The sequence below is a fragment of the Zophobas morio genome, unplaced genomic scaffold (genome assembly GCF_036711695.1).
Source record: "Zophobas morio isolate AGI-343-1 ecotype UQ-CSIRO unplaced genomic scaffold, CSIRO_AGI_Zmor_V1 ptg000044l, whole genome shotgun sequence".
Classification (NCBI taxonomy): Eukaryota; Metazoa; Arthropoda; class Insecta; order Coleoptera; family Tenebrionidae; genus Zophobas; species Zophobas morio.
In genome coordinates this window covers 258848-277847 of record NW_026972149.1, presented here as the reverse complement: position 1 = coordinate 277847, position 19000 = coordinate 258848, and the positions used below count along the sequence as shown (strand labels likewise).

The 19000-nt window shown below is 33.2% G+C and overlaps 1 protein-coding gene across 2 annotated transcripts in view; it reads left to right on the top strand.

Moving 5' to 3' along the window:
- Window positions 1–19000, top strand: part of LOC135141199 (xaa-Pro dipeptidase) — a 35738-nt gene that overhangs the window by 2963 nt on the left and 13775 nt on the right. Inside the window, exon 1 of one of the 2 annotated variants that reach the window (XM_064072066.1) lies at window positions 14743–14849. The exons of the other annotated variant lie outside the window; for it this stretch is intronic. Within the exon in view, the coding sequence (XP_063928136.1) occupies window positions 14833–14849 (17 nt within the window). The 5' untranslated portion in view covers window positions 14743–14832. Of the gene's footprint in view, window positions 1–14742; window positions 14850–19000 lie in introns of those variants that run through there. 2 annotated transcript variants of the gene reach the window in all.

Sequence of the window (19000 nt, the reverse complement as noted above, 5' to 3'; positions counted from 1 at the left end):
AACAACAGTTAACGAGGTTGGTATACGCGATATCGCCACGAAATGGCGCTTTCAGTCGATTAGAGAGCTGCGCGTAGAGAGCTGTTAAAGGTCGTGCCACAGTGTATTTACAAACAATCTCATAAACACAAATTGTTTTCTCCGTGAAGTGTACCAGTGTTGATGCCCGAAATGCCCTCAGCCGATATGCGCACAGCAACCATGAACCCCATCAGGGGTCCAGAATTCAACATCAGCTCAAAAGAAGTCGAAGGTTTGGTTTTAGAAATCAAAGAAAACCTGCGCTTGTCGGCAACGACCATGAAAGCCATTCCGTGCAGCCATTTGTCGCGGAAGTCCTCCAGGGCTTCACCGTATCGAATTCCCGGAAAAGTTTGCTGCGGGGATTCGGGCAATTCGGGCACCTGCGACACATGTATCCTCAAGAAAAGCAAGCGCAGGCTGCAGACGCACGAAACCCAGGAGGACCCGTACGAGCTGCTACAGAAGCTGCTCAGGGACGGGAGCCTCGTCAACGAGGCGGTTCGGCGGGTGCAGCTGGGGCTCACCCCGAAGCAGAGGTACTTCTACGAGTCGGACGAAGACAACAGTCCCGTGCTGCGGCTATACTCGCAGGAGAGTTAAATTAAACGTACATTTAATTTATTTCGTCGTTCTGTCGTTGTTATATTGTTCCTGTATCACAGTGATGAGTGTTGAACGTGAGAAATTGGAAACGTTGCTGTTGCGTCAGCGAGAGTACAGTCCGAGCCAAAGAGACAGAAGCACAATTCGTACAGTCGGGGACAACGCTCCCGATTTTTGTTTGTCTCTGATTTGTTCGACGAAATCTGAGATAAGTTTTTTATAAAATGCTGTGTTACGCTTAAGATTTACCAGACCTTTATGTAGTGTTATTATTTGGAACTCTCCGTTATCTGTGATGGTACAATAATCCTATCCAGCTTTGTTTACCAATTCACAATTACAACATGTTCTTTGTGAAACGTATGCTCTAAATTATTAATCTCGACTAAATTTGTGTTAGGATGGATTTATTGTAGGGGCGAAACTTTTCTTTGTCATGTGTGTACCGAATTAGTTAATTTAAACATCAAAAGTACATTTTAAATTATTTATTATTGCCGAAAAACGAGAGGTCCCTTTCGGTACTCAAAAAGCAACTCGTTTTCGGCATATTGCAATTAGATTGAACTGATTCTGTTGCTATTCTTGTGATATAGGTAGTTGTTATGTATAAATAAATTCTCAATTTGACGAGAGGAATTCTTGTGATTTTTATATTCACTTCGTAAATGCATTTCCTCTTTTATTTTAATTTGCTGTGTTCTTTAATTAGTTTACTGGACGAAGTGGGTTTAAAAAAATATGTAGATTTTCAATTTTTTTAAAAACTTGTCATTTATCGCTAGTTAAATTTAGGTATTTAATTCTTTTATCACATGTCCCTGGATATTGAAGATTACCAGACTTGTGTGGTAAATTTTATGTTATTTATGTACGTTTTTGTTACAATTGCAATAATTTGTATTTACATACCTTGATGCCTGTGGCATTCATTTATTATTCTGTATTACAATGTCGAAAAAATAAAAATTGCAATGAAGATGGACTTTTCACTGGAAAAACCCCAATAGAAGTGTAACACGTCATCTTTATTATTTTTATTATTATTATTATTAAGTACGCACGTTGGTCAACAGGTAAAAAATAACCCAATTACAGACCAACAGAAAGAAAAGAAAAAACTGTAAATATTTAGCTTTGGTAACAGCTATAGATTACTGTTACTTCCAGACAGAACAAGTTAATATAGGTTAAGATAAGGACTGTACCTATGATAAGTATCCAACCATTAAATGATTGCAATAATAAAATGTTTCTTCTACTAAACTGCTATACAGTTTTAAGCAGAAGCATTCCAGAGCAAGAAATTTGCTTTTTTAAAATTGTAAGCAAGCGGACACACATGAAAGTTTTTCTGGTGCTTTCGGGCAAAAGAAGTTGTTAACCTCCTCAACACAGGGGCGTCGTTATGGGGGGCTATAGCAGGGCAGCGTACCCCCCCGCCCCCCAAATTCAGAGGCTATCAAAACTTGGCAAAATTATAAATAGTTGGTAAATCATTCGATTGTCTACATTAAAAGAAAAAAATAACTTGTACGGGAAAAACAGTAATGTGGAAAATTATAATCCATAACAAATTTTCATTCAAGTTAAATGCCACTGTCAACTATGTAGAAATATTAATGAATAGAAAATGGTTTGTTTTAATTATTTCAAAACAGGTTTTTTTGTTTTAAAACGAGATGTGTTTTTTTTTTGTTTTAATTTTTTTTTTAATTACCTTCTTCAAATGTTTGATGTGACTGGTGTTAGTTTTTATTAGAAAGATCTGACATTTTGAAATTGTACCATAAAACATATCAACAAAATTATTTTTTTTTAATCTGTATTCAATATTTTGAGGTTAGGATAGCATGTTATTGAAGTGTTCGCTCTCGTCCAAGCAGGTCAAATTTAAATTCTATAATAACGGTACCGCAAAATTTAAAATTTTTGAGATTTTTAAGGAATTTGACTCTATGAAATAACAAATACTTGTTAATTTACGAAAAAAAAGTATATTTTAACTGCTTATTTAATTAAAACGGTTAAATGTTTACAACAAAAACACCAAAAAACAAAAAAATCCGTTTTAAAACAAAAAAAAGAACCCATTTAATAAAAAACGGTTTTCTGACATCTCTACAACGATGTCAATTTTGACAACAGGAAGTAAGATGGGGTGAGAATTCTACCAATTTCTCAAGCAAAATTTGTTGATACCAACAGTAATTGTTGATCACGTTGTATGTATAAAATATAAAATCAAGTTTACTTATAACTAAACAATTAGAAACGCCAAAATTGAATATAGCTGAGACGAGAAAAATTTCAAAAGCTAATATTGATACTAAAGAAGAAGAGACAAATGACCAAATTGAAGCTGCTAAAAGATTGTGTATTAATTTAAATGCAAATGAACCGAAAACGTTAACTCTAAACATAAAACCTAAGTAAAATTAAATTACAAAGAGTGTTACAGAGCTCATTTTAGGTTCATGTTAGACACTTCCACGTTATGAATTACAAAATACCAGTTTAACTGTCAACGACTGACTGGAAAAGGTTCGTTAATTCGATATAACCCAAAACTTTTATAAATAATTCCTTAAGGCCAGTGGCGTAACAATCAAACAGCGGGCCTGTGTTCTACAACACTGTGGGGCCCCTAATGAACAGCGAAATAAAAATATTTAAAAATACGAGTATAATGAGTAAAGTATGAGTAGACTGGAATTAGGGCTTACGTTTTATTAAAATCATTCTACTTGAAACACTGAATTAAAAAAACAAAATACAAATAATTAAAATATATGTATACAATTATACATATTAGAAATAAGCGACCCGGCAAACGTTGTTTTGGCATTTCTAGTGAATATTTTGGTAGTTAAATAAAAAATGAAATTAAAATAAATACATATAAATATATTTAAATTAAATTAATTATAAATTATACATAAAAATTTATCGTACGACAATGATTATATTCAATAGCCATTTTGCAACCCTATTGCGCATCTGTGGATGAAAGCAAAGATACTCATATCGTTATTAAAAAATGGGGATTGGTGGTAGATGGGTGAAAATTTAGGGTTATATGTATTTTTTGATGGCATATCTTAAAAAAATAAAAATAAAAAATGTCTAAAAAATTAAAAAAAAAAAAACGGTGGGCCACCCTTATTACTTAGGGGTATAAAAAATAGTTTACTAGACCTACCGAATATATACAAAAAGATTGATAAAAATCGGTCAAGCCGTTTCGGAGGACTTTGGTTACAAACACTGTGACACCAGAATTTTATATTAGATTATTTTAGAACAAATTTTATTACCATAAAAAAGGTTATACTGAGTCGACCTTAAAAGATAGACATATGCTGTCGCGGACTTTTTTTAGAACTTTTAGAAGGGAACAATTCCATCATACATGATTTTTATGTAACTTTAACCGGTTAAGCAGCGTAAGCAACGTAAACTGTCAAAGGAGGAATAATTTTCCCGTTTTTCCTTTATTTTTCATTGCTGCTCCGTTCTTATTGATCGTAACGTGATGTTATATAGCCTATAACATTCCTCGATAAATGAACTATCCAACACAAAAAGATATTTTGAATTCGAACGAGTAGTTTCTGAGATTAGCGCGTTCAACCAAACAAACTCTTCAACTCTTCAACAATAGTATAAGTAAGTATAGAAGTATAGAAGTATAAATAAAAATGCCCATTTTTTGAATCTCAAAATTATTTTCTTGTTGCTTTCCAATGGGCACAAGTTGATACAAAATTTGACATATCTAAGCTTCTGGCAATTTCATTTCCAATTGAGAGATTCAGTGAAAATAATCTGCATTGGCCCATTGTGTTTCTTAAAAATTTTTAGTCATTTTTAATTTCGAAAAAGATCTTTCCGCTGAAGCCACCGAAAGAGGCATTGTAAGAAAAGTGAAACATGCTGTGATAATTTCAGTGAAACCAGTGCAGGTAGGTCGTTCTATAATAATTTCCCAGTCCATTTTTTTTCTACTTAAAAAATTAGTTGTAACATACATCAGATATATTTTATTATTCCAAAAAAGCACCACAAGTACAAAATTAATATAGTTTTGAAAATATGAAAGTTTTCATAAAACAGAACTGAAACTGAATTTTTTTTCACGTCTTATTATAGCATGAAGTTTCATTGTAGATCTGAGGACAAAATTTAAGTATTTTGTTGTCTTGCATCATAAATTAGTCATACTTTTGTTGGATAAAGATTGGTAATTTACAACATGGGGTGTTAGATTTGCCACAATGGGATTGCGACACTGCGACAGGTTTATTAGAAACAGATGCTGCTGCATTTTCGACTGCCGGTGTCGGTCGCTAAAACCCGAGTTTATTGAGTCTATGATATTGAGAATTGAGATGCCGCCAAAAGTCCAGCCCTTTGCAGCAAAAAATTGGTAAATAGCAATGAACGATCGATCCTGGGATTACCGCACATTTTCGAATTTTTTATTTCGGGATGTACTTTGGGCAATAATATAAAAAAATCTAATAAAAAAAAAATGTTCGTGTGACCGGACCGGGCCCCTTGAAACAGCGGGCCCGTGTTTCGGCGAACACATGGAACACCGGTAGTTACGCCACTGCTTAAGGCGAATTGTTATATCAAATCCACTTCTGCCATTCTGTTTCGACACTAATGTAAGTACACAAAATTTTAACAAATTAAGTGTAGGCTATTCAGTGCCGAAACTAGCTATAGGCCGAGTAGGCCCTTGCCTATAGGGGCGCCAACGACAAGGGGCGCCAAATTCGTCCAAAAATTATGTTGTACCAAGAATTATGTCATATTAATCTTTTTTTATTTTGAACGGAAACTCAGAAACATATTACATATTTATACATATTATATACCTATATATCTCGATTTTTTTTTTCTTTTTTTTATATTTTATCATAGTATCTGTTTTGCATAGTTATTAAAAAATATAAATAAAACTGTTCTGTAAAATTGCTTTTTAATGTATAGAGGAGGGGCGCCTAACACAAGGTTCGCCTATACCTAAATATTCTCTGGTTTCGGCACTGAGGCTATTGTTGTGAATGCAGTTCGTCGCTGGTTTTACAGTGCTTTCAGATCTTAGAACTCATATTTTCCATTTTTAAAATATCTCTAAACTTTAAATCTTTGTTCTAACTACTTATACAAAAAAAGGCATACTGCAGTAATAATTTGAAATACGGTATGACAACTGCTACACAGGAAAGTCATTGAAAGACATAATGCTTGTGATAGTTAAACTTCAAGGCTTGCTAAAAAATGCATTTTTCTTCTGCCAGTTGGTAGTAACTGTAGATTTTTCGGTTGTCATGTATGAGAGAAGGTTTAGATCACTAAAGTTTATAAAGTATCAAATATGTTGTTACATACTACAATGGACGGTGATGGTATTTATGACCGAGTTAATTAAATAATTAATGTAGATATTGGAAACGTATTTCCAAATGTATGTTTAGCCTATTAACTGGCATTTTTTTCTGCAAAATTGGCAAAACTGGTTTGCCGCCCTCAACACTTAAGTTCTTGCTATACCTCTGCCTCCACCCTCCACAGCTGGGTGATAGAAATCCTCCTTAATCAGTGGCTTTAGCAGTTTGGCATATTTTGTTTGAAAATACCACATCGAACAATCTCTCTTTATTATTAAATACGTCGTTATATTGCAACAAATTCTGATAAAAGCAAGTCATATTAGGACAACTGATAGCCATATTACTAGATATGCTGCCTGATGATGCAACAGGACAATTTAATTCCTATATATCACAAAATAAATCCATCTTAAGTTTCTTAATGAAATTTTTGTAATATTACATAAAACACGAATTTAGTGCATTTTTGTATGTGGCAGCATCAACGTGTAGAATTAACAGTATTATTTCTTTTATTGAAAAATGTTTTAAAAGCTTGCATTGAGAAGTAGAGAATGTCAGAAATCTCAGATCGCGAATATTATAATTTTCCCGCAGGTTAGATTTTTGGCCAATTTTTTTTTATTTTGTGGTATTATTGCGCTTAGAGAGCAGGTCACCATCTTTAATAATAACAATAATAATAATAATATTAATTTATTTATCCAGCAGACCAGTTGGTCCAGAAGAGGATAGAAATTTTACAACAATGTATAAAAGAAAAGATACAAACATTTAAATACTGATTTTTTGGCTTCACGATCAATATGGATCCAGTTATAACACAACTGGCAAAAGTCTTATTAGAGTTCTTAGCTTGCACGACATCACCGATTTTCGAAGGATGTTCGTCCTGGCGCAGAAGCACCACAGAAACTGCAACCCCAAGTTTTAATTTTGTTGGAATTATTAATTGTGTTAAATGCTAGTTTATCAATGCCGACACAAGCAATATGATAATGATAACTGTCACTACAATTTGGCTACATGACGATCATCATGTCGAGATATAGTTTTATTATATTTAAGGGCCATTCTATATATTCATTATATTATTAATTAACAGTGTCAAGAGCAAAATCATAAAGGTCACCCAAAAGCAATAATGAAAAAGTAACGCTATCACCGAGTATAAAAACAGACGGGACGATCGTATCAGTCTGACAGCCGCTAGAATATTAAACCAAATTAATCTTTAATTAGAAAAGATATAATACATTAAGCACTAAACTAATGTACTCATTGTTAGTACATCATACAGTAGATTTCAAGCAAAAATTCTGAAGCGATCCACTTGAAAACCAAGAACAATGCTGAGAAGTACACACTCGCACATACGCACAGCACCACCTTATCTCTTATGTCTTACGAATTTCACATCACTCCAGAAAATCAAATAGAGTGAGTTTGCCGCATTTTACAAATATGAAACCATTAAAGACTCTAGTACAAATAAAACGAACGTCAACTGAATTTTTCTGATTTTTTTTATGACACGTTCCTTACTTGTCAAGGATCAAAAGTTATTACATTTGTCGCATATGTCAAATTTACAAATGTTTAGCACTTTTGCCAACATATACTCAATATTGCATCATTTTAATTCATCGTCTTGAATAGAAGTGGCCACCTTAATGCTTGGAGCCACCCAATTACATTCGTAATCGATATATGTGAAATTTTGTTGTTGAACACTAAAACTATTCGTAATTTTCATGCAAAATTTTCAATACATTTTCGCAAATTTGGCGCTAAAATTTATAAATAATAACTGAGTGATAATATAAATGTTGAAAAGATAGCTTAGGTGGATTGACTGGACGACGCGACAGTGTGGTTACTAAATACACGCATGGACTGTACATACAGAGAGAACAATAAAAAACAGGATCAAAGATAGCCATGGAATTTTGGAGATTTGTTTTTGATAGAACTTTTGTCTTATCACATTACTACAGTTTACTATGCAACGTGCAAAGACAAATCTTCAAAAATCTATGGCTGTCTTTGATTGTGTTTAATTGCGTCTATTTAAACCTATGTGTGCCTCTCGATGGATCCAGAACGAAGCATCGAGAGTTTTCTGTCCAGCAATCGAGACTTCCGGTAAGCCGCTCCAGACTTTCCTTTGTGGAAAGCCGCGTCGACACCGTCAGCAATGATGACTCACCCATCAACGCCGTGCGTACGTCTAGAAAGCTCTCGACCGCCATAGGCGTCGTACCGGGGCGGCGTAAGGGTGTATGTCGTAACAATATTTTTCTGTTGGTCAAATTATTTACTATTGACAAACTAGTACATACAGACGTAGAAAGGAACATGGAACAATGTATAATATAATGAGGGAAAAAACACAAAAAAGCCTGTGAGGAATATGTAAATATTATTGACCGCTTTAAGAAAATTAATAATTGTGCAAGACCAATTAAAATGTAACAGATACGTAAAAGCTAGACAGTTATTTTTTTTTTTTAATTCTTAACGTATTTTTCTTGTTATGCATTTAAATATAAATGTCACGATTTCTAACTGGATAAATTTGTAGTGGCTTTTGAATTTAAAATGCATAAGTTTCTCGCAAATACATCTGCAACGATACACCTTAAACCACTATTTTCTCGTACAAGTAAAATTCAATTCAAAATAAATTTCCAAACATATGTATACTAAAAAATTGGTCGAAAGTTGTTTAGACAGAACTTCCCTCGCACCTAAAATACAATGAAACATATCCAGCATTTTCGAGTTGAGTTTTTTTCTTTACACAATTTTGTCATGAAGTCATCAACATTTTTGCAAGGACACGAATATCAACTTGGATTGGTGCAGTGTATTATTAAAAATAACAGTATTGTATTCCCAAAATTTACTGAGAAAATGGAGTGAGCCGTTCCTGCTTTAATCAATAAAATAAATTGACTCCTTCATTAATTTTTTGAGCCACCTATTTAAGCAAATCTGAAAAATATGAATGCAATGATAAATTACAAGTAAAAACTCATCATATTTTGCACAATTTAGGCAGAATTTACTCGGCAAAATTTTGAGATGACGTCATGAATTTTTTTAGAGGAATAAACAAATATATTTTGATTAACAATATACCATGCTTACAATAACTTTAAAACGTCTACAGGATTTCAGCGTATTCAGTTTTGCAATTCTTGATTTATTCAATAAAATAAATTGACTGTTTCATTAATTTTTTTGTGACCTTGTATAAGCAAATCTCAAAAATATTAATGCGATGATAAATTACAAGTATAGACTGATCATATTTTGCATATTTTAGATAGGATTTATTCGGCAAAATTTTAAGATGACATCATCAATTTTTTGGGATTGATAAACAGACACATTTTTTTGAGTCACCCTATATAATCAAAACAAAATTTTGGTTAGCGTTTTACCATTTACATGATATTCCTAATATAAATACAAAATTTGACAACAATCGGCCTAGTATTTTTGGAGATTATCTCTCTAGTAAAAATCGGGACGGCAGACAGACAGACAGAAACGGCAAACCTATCTGTTCCTACTCTAGGGATCATAAAAGTTCGAGAAAACGTAAAAGTAGATAGTGGGCCGACGGACTGAATAACAATACTTATTACTTCGCTTATGCAAGGTGTGCTTGAATTGCAAGGAAACTTTATGGTAATTACTAATTAGTCATGATTTATTAAGATAAAATTTATTGAAAATGTATACAAAATGTCGTGTGCGCTACTAAGTTTAAGAATAATAAGAGATAAATTCGAACACCATAGTACATAACATAACTAATTAAAAAAAAAAAAAAAAACTGGTTGCTTCGGACCAATGTCAATACAACCAATGGTTACACGTCCTTCACTTTTCGGTTGCTAGAGTTTTGAAGCCATTATTTACAGTGGGGGTGTGAATGCCTGGATAGCGGTTAAATCTCTTTTGAAGATTTTACTAAGACAACAATGGTTTATTTGACTTTAAAGATCGATTTATAAACTTGACGCTGACGTTGCTGTTCGCCGTTGACGTTGCCGTTGGAAGATAAATATACAGCGAAGGTATGCGTTGTTTATATCATCCGTTGACGTTGCCGTTGGAAGTTGGCACGCCGTTGGGATGACGTTCGAGATGGCCAGCTTTTATCTTTGGCCGTTACGTTGCCGTTGACGTTGGGTTTTCAACCAATCAAATTGAGGTGGTGTGCAGTGCTGTCAACTTGAAAGAAAATTCCCTGAAGTAGGCGGGACCTTTTTCTGGTTGACAGCACTAATTCCACGAAAATCAAATAATGAGGCCCACTAATATTAAACCACCTAATCACCTGTTCACCGAAACCCTGATATTTTAAAAACCTGCCATCATTGTAGTTTTCTGTCGGTGTTTGTGCATTGTTGACGTGAAAACGTAACCTCACAATTGGATTTGACAGCTGCGGCCTGTGCGAACGGCAACTGCCAACGGAGTTTATAAATGACAATTTTCGGCTCTAGCAGCAACGTCAGCGGGAACAGCAACTGCAGCGGCAACTTCAACGTCAACAGCAAGTTTATAAATCCCACTTTAATCCCAAAATTCCGCAGATTTTTTCTTTTCGTGTAATTCAACACAGTTCTCTTAAGTATATACGTACATATACGGTTTTATTTAAAACATGTAAGAACACAACAATATAATATGTAAATAAATCGACAATATTATGTAAATAACCACACGTCAATAGACCAGAACAAAGATGGAATGTCAATCTGTTTACGAAAAAGTCACTGGTGTTGTTCCACAATATTATTAAACAAACTGTTGTTGCAATATATTTACATACTGAGAAGAAACCGTTACTGGTGTACTCAGTTACGTCAGGTCAGGTCAGGTCAGGTCAGGTCAGGTCAAGGATTACTTTACTTTATAACGTTGTAGTTTTTTAGTTTTAATTACCAAAATTGCAAAATACGAAAATTAAATTTTTACTCTTCTTGTTACTTTCTGAGCGTAAACTAAGGAAGATAATAAATACCTAATCGAATTGCCAATTTCATGTTTTCTCGATCTCTCATGACTCATGAGTCATCATCCCTAGAATATAAAAAACTGATCTCCTGTTTCCATCTGTCCTTCGTCTGTTCGTTCGTCTTTCCGTTTCTCTGTCCGTGTCAATTTTTATTAAATCGATATTCTCCGAAACTACCAGACCGATTGTTGTCAAATTTTCTATGTATATTAGGACTACAATGGAAGTGAAAAAACGCTAACCAGAATTTGGTAATCATCCCCACCAACAATTTGATGACGTCATGTTTAAAAATTACAATAGTGAATTTGTTTTTATTTTTATAAAATAAACTACTCCTGCACTTGTGGTGTATGGCTATGAATCCATGTTAGTTTTCTTCCTAGATATCCAGATTTTTAGAAAAAAATCAAAATTATATAACAACGTTTAACAATTTAACTTTAAAACTGCAAAACCGAATGCCATGAAATCTTGCAAATGTTTTAATGTTTAATCATGGTAAATCGTTAATCAAAATTTGTATTGGTTTATTCCCTCCCCAAAAACTGATGACCTCATCTCAAAATTTTGCTAAATAAATATGTAAGACATGCAAAATATTATGACTCTACTTGTAGTCTGTCATTGTAATAATGTTTTTCAAATTACATACCTACTTACACAGATGCCTCAAAAAGATTAATGAATGAGGGAATTTATTGTATTGATTAAATTAAGAACGGCTCATTCCATTTTCCCAAAAATTTGGGAATCTAGTACTGTTATTATTAGTATTACACTGCATCTAATTAAATTGATATACGTATCCTTGCAAACATGTTGATGATGTCATCACAATATTTTTTAATGGAAAAACTCACCTGAAATAAACTGTAACACAACGTACATACATATCTTTATTTTAACTTAGAAGGCCAACATCAAAAATAAAATTCGCAAAATGAAATCCTATAGGTTTTCGAAAAAGCTGGGTTTGTTGTACTTCAGGGGCGAGGGAAGTTTTTGTCGAAATAACCTTCGATTAATTTTTTATAAACATTTTATACTTCCATTTAAAAACTGTTATTTTCTGTTTATAACAAATATTCATTTAGTTCATGTCTGGTTTTAGCAACACCTGCTAAACGTGTGGTGTAATTGAAAGGATGCGGTTTTAACTTCAAACATCAAAGTTGTTAACATCCATAAGTCACAGTATAATGGAACCAAAAAGTGTAGAATCAATCAGAATTCACAATAAATTTCGCGAACTCTTGAGATCGAGTAAATTGAGACATTGGGTGTTTTGTTTACTACCTACTATTATCGTGTTATCCGTGTATTGCTTGAGGTTTTATTTCAACACTCGGAATTCTACGACCTGCTAAATTACATTACGTGGTGTAAAAAACAGATAGAACCTATCTTGAAATAATGTAGTGATAACATGTTTCCACCTTTTTTCTTTTAGTCCCGACGATGTATTATTATTATTATTATTATTGTATTATTGAGGATAACAATATGTGATCACAAAACAATAACAAACAAAAAATGTAAACGACTGAAAATTTGCATATATTATTACTCATTTTTGTTTTGTTTTGTTTTGTTTTTTTTTCCCTAAAAATAAACATTTTATATTTTCAAAACATGGAATTTTAAAAACTTCATAATTTCTCCTAATATTAAGCAACGAAACCAAGTGGATTTAGTAAACATTTCCGGTTCTGCAGATTTCTTTGGTAGTCTGCAAGTTTAAATTGTTTTTTGGTTATCATTTACAAACCCAGACATTAAAATCTCGTGTTTACATGCACTTGGATACTCAAAACAAAAACAGAGTAATATTTACTATGTATACTGCAGCTACGGCCATACGGTACCGTACGAAAAATTAATTAAATTAAAATGTATTTTAATTTAATTAATTTTTCGTACGATACCGTATGGCCGTAGCTGCAGCATGAGATCGCATAAACTTAAACCAATTCGCAAGCTGTGAAATTCTGAAAAAGCAGAAATTAAATTTTGGAAGTTGAAAACAAATCGATAGCGGGGTAACCGCAACCTTGAGATTGAGAACGATAATCCAGTGCTTGCCGCTGAGACACTAGTGTTGTGTAATCATTTGGTGGTTATTGGTATGCGTAGCACGTAATGGACCCTTGTTTGGATCAAAGAGCAGTTCGAAGTTGTAGAGTTCCTTTCAAAATGAGTAGAATGGTCCAGGGACCGTTACTGCATTAACTGCATTTATAACTTGTCCAAAAGGTATAAGGTTATATGACCATCATAAAAGTAGTTGACCGCAAATAAATACCCCTTTGTGTGGTTCGCACTAAGCTTACCGGTTGGCAATAAATCGTCTTCTAAACATTTCTTGCTCACATTTAACAGGGCCAGCTTTCAAAGCGAGTGGTTATTTCGGAACCCTCAGCGGCTGCAGGTAGTAAAGAAATAGTGGAGTGGTGGATTTTCATATTTAGTGAAAGCCGCCCCTGAACGAAACCACAAGAGCCGGTCGAGCTGCAGTGGACACCTTATTTACGACCCTAAAACCTTTTCTATTGTAAAAAACTTAGGTAACTTCGACACAATGGGATGATTTTATGATGGCCATACAACCTTATAGCTTTTGGTCCACTATACAAGCTGCATAAATTTGCAACTTATCGACAACTGTCACTGGCTTTTCATCGGGGTAGTTTCGCAGCAGCATAAAACAAACGACAAGATATCAGATGCCTTTTCACCAACCGATCATAATATTTTTACGGACAATTTGTGGGTCTTGTACTAATCAAAACAAAAAATAGAAGAAATATTAAAATCCACGTTATTTATTCCGTTATTATGTTATGTATACAAAAACACAAATCGATAAAATAATGAAAATAATTCATTCCTAACGGAGCGTTATGTAGCTGACTGATGTAACAGATTTTTGAGTGCACCTAGTACTATACGAAGAGAGCGATTTTCCATTTATATGAGTCGCCTTTATCTCGTTTTATAAAATTGCACACACGGGACAAATGGGTACAATGTTCCATGCTCTTGTACAATATAATATTAAATTATGAAATGTTTAAGTTATAGTAATCTTATCATAGCGAATAGTAAACATTGACAGTGAAGAACACATTTAAAAAAATTTTAAAACAACATAGTGACAGTGTTATTATTAGGACCAGAACAAAATTGAATTTCTAGGAACTTTAAATATTAAAAAAATTAGATACATATATATAGATACGCTGTATTGCATTATAATTTTTGTGCATTGTTGTTGGTATAATTGTTTATTGATTGCATGTAAAATTGTAACCGTAACTGTAATTTATTGTAAAATAACCATTAAATTTGTCATAAATTTTGAATTTTTTGGTAAAAAACGTGCCCATTCGTATTCGTTCTTACTATACGATTCCTCATGTTTGGCCATGTGACGCATTGGGTTCGCTCTCATTCGACGATTATCATCAGCGCTTGCTCCATACCTCGTTTTGATATTTATGAAATATTGTGAAAACATATATACAACATTCATTGCACCTGATTAATTTTTATTACTTTTACTTAACTAACAAATTGATGAAGAGACAAGTGTAAGATATTTATTGTTGTAAGCTTTTGTAATTTATTTGTCATTGTTAGAACTTAAGATAAGCATTTGCTATCTTTGCCGTCTCGACTTCACTTAAGTCTCTCAATAAAGGAATTTTATATGAATTAAGTAGTTAGTTACATCGTCGTCGAGTTGTAGTGACAATAAAAATGACTGCGCGAACTGAGTAAGTTTCACTTGTTTATGTATTCGTAGATATATCACAGTAAGTTTTCGCGAACACCATAATAGGAGTGCCACATCAGAAATTTAGTTCTTAAGCATAGATACGATGATTAATGTAAGACTTATGATAATAAAATTTGTTGTTTGTAATTTGTTTTCTACCTTGTAATTTCGAACTGTAGCTCGTAAGCAGTTTCAAAACTGTAGTAGTAAGTTTAGAAATCGCGCTGACATATTGAGAACAATTCTAAAAGGCACGAATTGAGCAACTCCCCGATCGATTAAATCCGTTGAAACTTCGTCAGATTGCTATAGAGAAAAAATTTAAATGGCACGAACAAGTTTTTTACTGATGATTCACTCTCATATCTTTAGATAACCTCACAAGCGGATGTATTTTCTCCACAAATGAGCAGTCTTTGTTCGGATCCGTTAAAAAAATTGGAAATAAAAGTTTGACCGTTGCAAATAGACTGTTTTTTCTATTGGCATTACGTAAACTCACAAAAGGAACAGTGACCGCTCTCCAACGAACGCGAATATTTACAGTTTGGCCTCTAGTTTCTAGTATTACGTGGTTGGCGTCCATTACTATTGGTGTCATGTGATGAATCATAGGATTTTGTTTGTTGCTGTGTCTAGAGTCATTGGTCAAAATAGATGGACGTTGACAGTGGATGTGGAATTTTTTGTGATTGTTTTCTTTTAAAAATTCCATTCCATTCCCAACGATGTAAATTTTACGTAAAATCCCGCTGAGATCGCTCTATATTTATGTCGATCATGAATATTTTGAACACAGACCTAGAAATAACTAGACTGACCACGTTTTCAACCTAAACTGCGGTCGCCATATTGTCTTGTGTCCTTTGCTCTCAAAAATAACCGTCAAATCAAATTGCGTGTGACGTGCACATAAAAATCACGTGAAATGTAGAGTTGATATCAGTGGTACTATTTAGAAATGTTATCGGAGTAATCTGAGATCTCAATATCTACAGTTGAGAGTCCAAAAATTTCATTTTTTGTTTGTGAATAAAATTACATTGGATAAATATCTGTTCAAGTAAATATAAACACATCGTCATTACTTTATGATAACTGTTCTATTAAAAGTATTACAGCTGATAGCGCAATAATTAAAAACACTTAGTTATTATGTGTAATTATGTATTTTGCACTGTCTAGTATGTTCGCCGCCATTTTATTTTCTAAATGTTTTTCTTATTTTGTTCCAATTAGTTTAATATACAGCGGTCCAGAAAAATAAAGTTACAGAATATCCCGCCGATCATTACGTAGGTACTTTGTGTAATAATTGGACCGTAAGTAGCTATATATATCACTGTTCACTGTGAGAGTGTCAAAATATGTGTCACATGGATAAACAAGATAAGCTGACAATTGTTATTGTTTTTATTGTATGTTTATTATACTACAGTGACTAAACTTGGACTTGAGATAAAAACATCCTTTTCTAAGGCTTGTTGTATTTATTTAACTTTCAAAAATAAATTTTATTTAATCAAACTTTGAGTAACTAAAATATGAGAAATGAAATTGTTCATATATTAAACCGTAAAGCTCACAAGGTGATATCACAAACGAAACAACTGTGTTTGTTATTTGAGGAGTTTTTAGGTATATTTTATTGATTTGCACCTTCACAACACCACATTTAATGAATGTCGATATCAGTAAACAAATTATTACACGTGCTTTTTCTTGAACCAGTGCCGGCTTTAGGCAGTAACATATTTTCAGAACTTCCATCAATATTGTTGCAACGTTATTCTAATTCTGTAACCGCAATATGTAAAGAATAGTGACAATATTCGATTGAAATTAGTTTAGTTAAAAAGTTGTTATATATAAATTTCATTCTAACCAGGTAAGATGATTAACCTAGAGTGCGTAACTTACGATAACTACATTATAGTTAAAACAGCAGACTTTTAAATTGTTAAAAATGTCGCAGGTGACAAACCACAACAACTTACACGTATTTTGCAGCAAACTTAAAATAGTGCATTCACGTTGAAAATTGCCAGTCACGGTACTTCGACAAATTGTTTACCGAAAGAACCATACATTTATTTTCGATCTTTTCTAGTCTCGGCTATCGTAAACCGCGGCCCATTTATTTACATGCAGAGCAGCGTCAAAAGTACGAATAATAGCTTTACGCAAAAGGTGTTTACGCATCAGCATTATTAATTTATTATTCTGTGTAGTGTATCATTAAATGTATATAGAATTTTAAATAGTTACAGTTTACGGATATTACATCGTTATCCTTATTAATATAGCTCTCATTAAAATCCGCACCCACATAAAAAAGTAAAGTTCGCCGCCCTGGATCTAAATCCGGCCCTGCTACTGTTTAACCAACGTAACGTCAAAGAGCGCAATTTATGCCTTCTTTGCAAATAAATAATCGCTTTAAAGTCCCTTGAAAAAGTCGTTTTATTCCAGACTCTTTTTAATTTGTCTCCTTGTGTACAAACGTACAAACGTCAAGCTGCCAATATTCTGCGCTCCGACATTATCGCTTTGAATACCTATGTGGTATGTACACATACTTTTATTTACGCTCGAGATAACGAAATGATTAATCTTCTATTTTGATCAAATCCTGGCATGTGGCAAGGTCGTTTCTGCGCTGTTTATTTTTTTGCTTTTGATCTTTTAATGTTTTGACTATTGTCAATAATTTGTGCTTCTCTTTATCAGGCGGCTTTGGATCTGGGAGGCGGCCCGTCAAATACATCATACATTGTCTATTGCAGTTCTTGAAATCACTTAACATAAAAAGTTCAAAGGTTGTTTTACAATTTCCACACTACTATAAAAGTTTATATCAATTTCATAAATCAAGTTAAAGACCAAGTTTGCTATATATTTTCTGAATTTTAACTTTCTTGAGTGTAATGTGAATAGGCTTTTTGCATATCAAAATCGAATATTAATAAAAAACAAATCCACGAATATTTATTTATTTTCAGTTAATGGATGGCGATCAATGTTATTATTTAGTTTACTCCTTTTATTAAAATAAAACAAATTTTTAAGGTAGTCAGAGAAATAGAAAAAAAAACACGCTGTCTGTCGCAATTATAAACCGATTTTAGCAAAGCCGAACAGTCGGCCGACTAGTCGGTTTTTACTGGCCGAACAATCGGCTAGTCGGTTAGTCGGTTAGTCGGCCAGACCTACAGTCGGTACATCTCTAATAAGCACTTTAAAAAAAGATATATTGTTTAAATAACATAAAAATATGTTTTTTAACAGGAAATATTTGTACAATTCATTAAATTAAAACGATTGTTCCAAAATATCTTTTATTACTTAAAATCATATATAGGTAAATGATTTTACCTACATATACATATAAGTGTTTTTTTTTTTTTTTCAAAAAACTTTATAGAAACTAAACTAAACAATGATATCACATTATAGGATTTCAACAAAACAATGTTTATTAACAAGAATCCTCGAGTCATCGCCTCGATTTTTAAACGCTAATAACGAGAAAAAGCTAATTAAAACATTCTATCACCTACAAATTTTCAAAAACCAAAAAATTAAGGAAACAAAGTAAAAAAAAAATCGGTTCTGTTAACAGAAAAATCACCTCATCCAATAAATTTTTGTATGCAGATTATGAAAAAAATCTATTACAGTATTTCTATAATATTCTTAACTACTTAAAATTTTCAGTTTTAATCTTGTTTTACAAATAAACCTTACGTGAAAACGACAAACAGATATCATAGACGTAATCAACGCTAAAAAAACTACCCAAGACACCCATCAGAACAAAAATAAATTTTTAAAAGTTAAATTTGCAGACTTGTGTTATTTATTTGCACATAACGATTTGACTAGAGGGAAGGTATTTTGGGAAGTGGGCGGATTAACCCTTGTTACCATACCTGCTGCTGTAGTGCCGAGTTCACCGATCTTTATTTGGGGCTCGGTGCCGAGTTGGCCTATTGTAACTACCACACAGTTGACACAGACAACAGACAGAAATGTCGACAGATCGAAAAAGTATTAAAACAGCAAGTCGCCCGTTGGACTCGACTGCAATGCTTCCTTGGCCTACGCTCGAGAAGTAAAAATTATACAAAAACTACAATTATCGTAACC